The sequence below is a fragment of the Anoplolepis gracilipes genome, chromosome 12 (assembly GCF_047496725.1).
Source record: "Anoplolepis gracilipes chromosome 12, ASM4749672v1, whole genome shotgun sequence".
Lineage (NCBI taxonomy): Eukaryota > Metazoa > Arthropoda > Insecta > Hymenoptera > Formicidae > Anoplolepis > Anoplolepis gracilipes.
In genome coordinates this window covers 2164553-2173051 of record NC_132981.1, presented here as the reverse complement: position 1 = coordinate 2173051, position 8499 = coordinate 2164553, and the positions used below count along the sequence as shown (strand labels likewise).

Here is an 8499-nt window from a genome sequence, read left to right as displayed (position 1 = left end):
TTCTCGATTACTTAACCTTCCGCCCTTGTTGTGAGTGAGTCGTCATTGCGTACAGTTGAGTTGTCTCTAAAATACAAAGATACAGAGTGTATTTTCGTTGGCTAAATATCGATAGAAATCAATAGGCGGTTATACACCGTTCTCGCAAAGGATCCTACAGGCTATCGTTATACGTTCGCCAAAACAATCTTGTTCGTTCGTAAAACGACGAAGGCGGCCCTTGTGCCGTTCTCTAAAGTTCAACGCAGGCGGCCCTTGTGCCGTTCTCTAAAGTTCGACGAAGGCGGCCCTTGTGCCGTTCTCTAAAGTTCGACGAAGGCGGCCCTTGTGCCGTTCTCTAAAGTTCGACGAAGGCGGCCCTTGTGCCGTTCTCTAAAATCAATTTGTCTCACACAGCACTCAAGGCGACTCTATCGTCTTAAGGCGGTTTTAAACCGTTCTCAAGTTATATGGGAGATCCTTATCAACAGATCTCTTCTCTCTATCTAATTAACCTTATCCACAAGGCGGCATGAGGCCGTTCTCAAGGCTTACAGAAGGCCTCATTTTTACAATGGATAATAAGTGTATTATTTTGGAATCATAAACAATCAGAGAAGGTAATCTGTACACCACAAATTTAATAACAAATTTTCTTTTCAGGTTGATGTTTAATAGAGTTAATTTTCAGTTAACTTTCAGATTTAATTTTGTGTAACAAAATTGAAGTCATTTAGCCTTTTATGTGCATTTTTCTTACTATCTATACTTACATTTTATTTATGTTTTAACTGCCCCTTTGCATTCGTTACATGTGGGTGAATCCTTCGATTTGCTTGATATTTAATATATCTTTTTATTATATATATTGGCAGTTCAATTATTTAATTCTTTAGTTAAATATATTAGTTCAATATAACTTTAATATTTACTATTATTCTTTATGTTTAAATAAGTTATAAGGATTCAAGTTTCTTTTATATCTGTTACCGCATTTACGTTTCATTATTATAATGTTTAAGACAGATGTTCCTAATATATATATATATATGTTTTTGTTAATAATTTCATGGATTATCATTAAGTTGCATAATACCTGTCAGTTTTTTAATATTATCCTAACTTGTCTTGATTAATTATTTATCATAATATATTTATACTTTATCGTCTCTCTTGATTTTGTCATTCTGTTATTTTTCTTGCTGTGTTTTGTGTTATCTATTTCCAGCCATTTCTGATTTAATTATTACTCGTGATTTGAAACATAACAAATAAAAAGAGAAATAAAATACAAATTGATTTTGCTGCTTAATAATAAGAATTTGTTTATAAAAATTTACAAAGACAAAATATTAATTAAACATGTTTAAAATAGAGGAACAACTTAACATTAGAAAATGAATATGAACATACATACGAGAAAACATGCGTGATGCGTATGCGGCGATTAGTTCGCAGACATTACTATATCTCATTATTTTTTATTAATTTTATTCAAAATTTACATAGAATATGCTGGAGATATAAAAAAATTGTCGTAAATAAAAATTGAGAGCTATTTTTATGAATTTTTTTAAATATAATTTTTTTTCTAAATATGTACTTTATTATGCCAGGGACATGTGTAATGAAAGGCAGGCAATTCCTTATTTAAAATTCGAAACTCGAAAGATTTGTGACAAATATTACCTGAGAGACTTCAACAGAATTTTCCTATTGTGTGCAGTGACAACAATGAAATGACAATCTCATGGTGGGAGAGTTTTAGGTTTTCAGATTTTTCCAGAATAAGTACAGACATAGAGTGTAAAAAACTTCTGTAGTGATGACACGTGCTTCTGGTGTAATTGAAAAATACATAAGAACATTGGTTTCGTAATAGATTTTGTGTGACTACAAAAAGGAAATTAATGATACGCGGTCCGATCTTCTTAAATTAAATTATTTTTCTGTGTTTTGCTAAATTTTTAACTAAATTTGTTTCATAAACGAAATAATGGCTACGATAATGAACTTACCTGAGGAAGTAATATACATCATACTTGGCTACAACGATATCAGTATTGAGGATATCATTAACTTCAGATGTGTGTGCAAGAACTTTCAACACGTAGTCAAATACAAATTTATAGAGAAAAAGCTTCTTCAGAGGTAATTACTTGTTAATTAGGTAATTTTTTGCAATTAGGTTAAGAAACGGATCAATGAAAGTTAAATCACATAAAGAGAGCGAGCAATTATTTGCAATAAATTTTTTCATCAATTATATTTAGCCTTTAATTAAGGAATAAATAAATTTTATATTTCCTTTATGAGCAAAAAATTTTTGAAGATAGCTCATATCCATTTTCCTGTTTCTTGAATTTTATATATATATTAGCCAGTTTTAATAATTTAATTATTTTATTTAATTATGTTATTAAATAACTCATTAAACTGATGTTTAATAAATACACGGAATATAAAAGTTAATTTGTTATATTTACAGAATATGGCTACCATGCTGTCCATAGTTTACATTTTACATAATTGTATATTGTTAGTGTGTAAATTTTAATTATAGTTTAAAATTAAGATTGTATACCTCACACTATATATTGTATTAAAATAACGCAAGAATGTCGATATTTTGACTAATTACGTATATTACACAATTTAAATCATATAATTCTTGGAAAACTTGTTACTAATGCAATAATTTAGCGTTTTTTATAAATTTACGATAATATTATTTATTTCAATTTCAGATGGCCTACAGCGAAAAAACTCTATAACAAGAATAAGAAGAATAAACAGAAAAATAAAGGAAGTTCAAACTTTATAAAAATAGGAATGAATTGGACGAGACAATTACGAAATTCCATGCCTCAAAAAATTGAAGAATATTATAAACGCGATATAGCAATCCACAATTTAACACATTACACTAACTTGTTTTGGTTAGATACAGATATTACTCGGTCGTTATCATGTGGCACATATGTGGATTATATCAAAATTTCTTTCTATATTGATGAGATTAAAAATTTGCTCCCTGAATTTTCACGGTAACATTATATTAATTAAAGTACAATTAACTTTATGAACTAACATATATATTGCACAGTTAATATGTAAATTTTTTCAGGAAAACTGTTTACGATCTAACAGAAAAATATTACTATGTACAACTTTTTAACAATCTGAGGAGTTCTATGTTGGACATGAAATTTAAAAAATTTATCGAGCAACCTCACAAAGTCCAACTACTAGAACGAAGTGCTACTTTTATGGCACAAGAATTACAGCCTCAAAAGGAGGTATTTTACTCGTCCGTAACAGCAATATTAGATGGTATGGCACTAGAAGCATTGAATATCCTCAGAGAAAAACATCCCGACCATTCAATATTCTCGACGTCTGAAAAAAATTTTTCCTATTGGAAAAAAAACAATATTGATGATAATCATTGGAATAAAGCCGAAGGAACTCAGATTATGAACACACTCGTGGAATATATATTCGGCAAATTAAACTTTCGACCAAACAGAGTGGAAAACATAGATTGGAATGCACAATTAAAATACAAATGTATAGATAATGTAAGAACTATTGATTATAATGTATTATAGAAATATGGCCAATTATGCTGTGAACATAGTCATGTTGTTGTAATCTTAGAAATACTTTCCCTCCAATTAATTTCTGCATTGTAACTTTTGACATAGGTCTTAGAACATAAATATGGTCAAGAAATAATAATATATATAATATATCATAGCGTTGCCAGAAGACTTGGTCTACGTTGCGATATAGTAATAGGATATCCCGGTAAGAACATCTGTCTATTTTGGAAACCAAGATAGTAAGTATAATATCAATTTTGAAATTACTTGAATTATTCGATATTTTTATTCTTACCATACACTCACGCATACAAATATTATTTTATATTGTTTACAGTGACACAAATAGTTCAAAAGATGTAAGATGTTTTAGAATAAATTTTGAAAAATTCCCAGATTGTTTTATCAAATACTGTTTTACAAAATTGGAAATAATAGAAGCTGAAAAGGTTAGTAATTACTCGCACTTAATTTTTATCAATTTTGATATATTAATTTACGTAATATTAAAATTAAACAGATAGACTTGCACAATATATAATTTTTTCGTTTGTAATTGGAACATTATTTACATATTTAAATTATTTTTTATTGTAGATGAGAGACATACTAACGGCTATGATTCAGTGTAATGAAAATTTATGGATATTGGATTTTTTCGATTCACCGGCGACAGGATATTATTATAACTGGGATGTGAATTTAAAAGATTGGAGTACGATTTTAGGAAGAATTGGACCACACTGTAATGTGCGTAAGCACTACACATATATTAATAATAATAATAATAATAATAATAAACAAAAAGCTTTTTTCTGATAACATACAATTACATAAAAATTATAGTTATTTATAATTTGACTAGCTGTAATTTAACTTCCTACAAATGTTTATATAAGAATTACTTGACAAGAAATATCAATTAAAACTTGAACTTACATTTTTCAGTTCTACATAAGCATAAAAAAATTTGAAAGGCTAAATGCAAGATCAGAAGATATAAAATTTGCAGTTGGAATGATCGTAACACATGATTATCAATCTGCCGACTGTCCTACAGGCGTAATAATTGGATGGCATCGATATAAACATAGAAAATTTGTTAAAATCTCCGGATGCGATAGAAGACATTTTAATTGTTTTCCAGCAAAGATCTGTAGTGACATGAAGAAACAAACACATTACATAATTCTTACGGAAAATAATGAAATGTGTTATGTGGGAGAAGGTATAAATATAATTATATTGGCGTAACTTTATCTAAATTACAATATTTTTCTGTATTTGTCTCATCTCTTTATACGTATTGCAAAATAATATTTTATTCGATTTTAATTTATCTTGTTCTCTTTTTTCTTAATTTAGATATTTTATTTATTTCTAGTATTATTTATTATCGTATTTCTTTTTTATTATTTAATTTTACTTATCAATAATTGATTTTTTCTCTGTGTTTTGTTAATTTTTATTATAGACGCTCTAACTTTAACAACGCCGAAATGGATAGAAAATAGTGAGATGGGTCGTTACTTTAACAAATTTGAAGGCACTCATTACGTACCAAACAAAGCGCTGGAAAAATGTTATCCGCATGATGCCGCTGTAACTGCCGCTGTAACCGCTAGAAAAACAATATCAGAGAATTTATACTATTAATTTAAATATAAATTAGTGTGGAGAAATGGTAGGTGGCGCTAGACAAAGAATCGATTCTCGATCCGCGGGTCGATGAGATCCGAGAGACTCAGGGAGACTAAGACAAATAAAACGATTAGAACAATTAATTATAATACGCGCGTGTGAGGAAAAAAAAGCCTTTTATTGTACTTTGTAATTTTTTTAGAAATATTATAGCCATCCTTTCCGTCACTATGGTCATCTTTTTCTTAAAAGTTGCGTAAGATGGCCAATGCTTATGTTGTATTATTTTGATAATATAAAATTTCTATTAAATATTTTTCTTTTAATTTCGATAATATTACGTAATTTAAACTTTAGTGAAGATAATATGCCAAACACTATTAAAAAATAATAAAAATAAAGGTATGTTTTTTGCATTTTAAAAATCTGTGGCCATCTTACCCGAGTTTACCCTAATATTTGTGTTCCAGTAGTATCGAGAATGTGCAAATATAGGCGCATTTAAAGTTCTTCTTTATAAATTTTATCAAAATCTATAAATAATATCAATTTTCAATTATGTACACATATTTTAAAATATTAGGAATAAAGGAGAAATGTGAGAAAAAAACATAAAAAAGTTGTTAAATGAAATAAGAAAATTTATAAATATAGAGATTTATAAAAAATTTTTAAACTGTCAAATAAAGAGTGGCTGATAAAGATATTGCTCAACATGCAGATTGGTTAAAGACGAAAGAAGCACACGTTTCTGCGTAACGATAATTCCTAAATACAATACGTTCAATTATTGTATTCTAAAATAGTTGTAGATACTTTTTTCCAACTATTTGTGTCTAATTATTTTGCAAAATTCAAGAGATCAAAAAATTTAATCAATATTATTACTCTAAATATAGTCAGCCTCGCTTATACGCTCCGACTTGCTTCACTATTAAGGTTGACAGACAGAGAGAAAGAAAGAGAGAGAGAGAGAGAGAGAGAGAGAGAGAGAGAGAGAGAGAGAGAGAGAGAGAGAGAGAGAGAGAGAGAGAGAGAGAGAGAGAGGAAGAAGGGCATTAAAATTTATGGCTGTATAATGATTATTATTATTATTATTATTTCACAGTGTTTATAATCAAGATAGTTGTCGTGATGTAATAATGTTGACAACAATCTTCATCTGACCATTAATATAAAATAAAAAAAAATTATATATATAGTTAATAAAAATTAAATACACCTATATAGCAATTACTTGCTACAAAAAATATCTATTAATGATTTTGTTATAAAGATGAGAATTAAAATTAATTGATTTTAACCTTACACATTCCCTTGTATATGTGTAAACGATATAAATATAATATTGAATCTTAATTTAGTTTAATTTTAAAACAACACGATTTTTATGTATTATTTTTGTTATATATGTATGTTCTTAATTTTCCTCTTTTTTATTATGTTGTTTGTCTTATTTTTAATATTTCTCTTATCCAAAGGAAAAATTCTCCCAAACGAAATCTCTGAAAGATTAAATAATAAGACGTAAAGAAGTCGAACAGGTAAGATCTACGGGTTGCTAAGAGATTGTAATCATATTTTATGGCATCCTCAATTATCTTTAATTAGTCATCTTGATATAGTTTCAATATAAGTCGTGTGCGTATGTGTTAATATTTTTCAAAATTAAATTATATAAATACAATATATTTCTTTCTCTGTTAATAAAATCATAATTCACGAACAGTAAGAAAATAAATTGAGATTAAGAAAATTATTACATATATTGTTTTATTGTTCTTGTCACATTTTATGACTATGAGAATAGTTATTGCCATATAAATTCTATAACTAAGAATAATTATGAAATAGAAGAAGAAAAAAAAGAAAAATGTTGAAATAAAAAATTTAAATTTAAATTTGTATTACTTTCTTTTATTAATAACAAGTTGTTCAATGATATATATATATATCATTTTATATATATATATATATATATATATATATATATATATATATATATAAATGTATATAATAATAGAGAGAAATTTCTCTAATATAAAATATATTATTTAATATATTGTATCGACGTAAGCTATTATATATACATTAGAGCGCGAATTAAAAGTTTAATATCATAAAAGGTCTTTGAATTATAATTTAAAACCCCTTTTAGAATTTCTTAAAATCCCTGCATTCTTTTACACTTTACGTAAGGAATAGCGCGCGCCTATGATGTTCTAATAATATATATAAAATACATGAAAATGTGCACAAAATGTTTAAATATACACAATTAAATATGAATTTTTAAAGTACTTTTTCTATAACAAAAAATTTTTATTTTAATCTGATTTTCCAATCTGCTTTCTAAACAAATATGCATTTTAATACATAAAATATATAAAATTTTGATATTTATTGATTATTGTTGTTTGAAATAGCAGATTATTTATAATCACCTATTATAAATCTCTTGAGATTTTTCGTGTGAGACAAATAAAGTTTAGAATCAGAATTATAATTAAATTCGAAAAAAATATATTTGCATGATGGATACAAGTTTTATTACGTACATTTATGTCGAAAATAATACATGCAAAATTTTGCAATTTTAGAAATGCACGGCAATTGCGAGACTTACCATTATTATATCATTGAAAGTTTAAAGGACTGCAATTCAACATGGAAATCGAAAGTGGACTGTGTTGACTTGCTCATTTGTTAAATACACGGTTTGATAAACACGTTTTTCTACAGTATAAAAAAAAAGTTTTTATCTATTCTGTGCTTATACTGATGATTATAAGCATTAATCGAAGAACTACAAAATTGTTCAATTCAGCGACAACAGTATTTACTTTATTTAAGATTTTTATTCGATGTTGCCTCGAATTAATTAATCTTATTTTTTTATTAATTTAATTATTTACAATTCCTTGTGCGCTAAATATATGTTGGATAACGATGAGCGCTTATTATAAATTCGTTAATTTATTAATTTAAAATATTTAAATACATAGTGTCGTAAAGTTTTGATAAAGTGTATTTATAGTTTAAATATGTGTGTGTGTGTGTGTGTGTGTGTGTGTATCGTGGTGTTTATTTAAATTGCGCTAGGCTAATATAATTTTAATTTTATAATTAGCAGTTTAATCAGAAGCAACCAAAGAGAATCAGCATGATTTTTCAAATTGAGAAGACAGCGAATCTGTTAGATCATTTCGACAATATTATTCTATGTTTTTCGACGTATTAAACAAAAAATACAGCCACTGACTAGCATTACACA

The 8499-nt window shown here is 27.2% G+C and overlaps 1 protein-coding gene across 2 annotated transcripts; it reads left to right on the top strand.

Moving 5' to 3' along the window:
- On the top strand, positions 1-5822 carry LOC140671744 (F-box only protein 21-like). 2 transcript variants are annotated; one of them, XM_072903312.1, is made up of 9 exons: positions 1-599; positions 1596-2130; positions 2727-3026; positions 3107-3560; positions 3687-3823; positions 3922-4033; positions 4182-4334; positions 4533-4812; positions 5059-5822. In XM_072903312.1, exons 2-9 carry the CDS (start codon positions 1976-1978, stop codon positions 5238-5240), a joined length of 1773 nt encoding a protein of 590 aa, XP_072759413.1. In that variant the 5' UTR covers positions 1-599; positions 1596-1975; the 3' UTR covers positions 5241-5822. The 2 variants fall into 2 exon arrangements, with proteins under 2 accessions (XP_072759413.1, XP_072759414.1); XM_072903313.1 differs by lacking the exon at positions 1596-2130.
- Positions 5823-8499: the final 2677 nt, after the last annotated feature.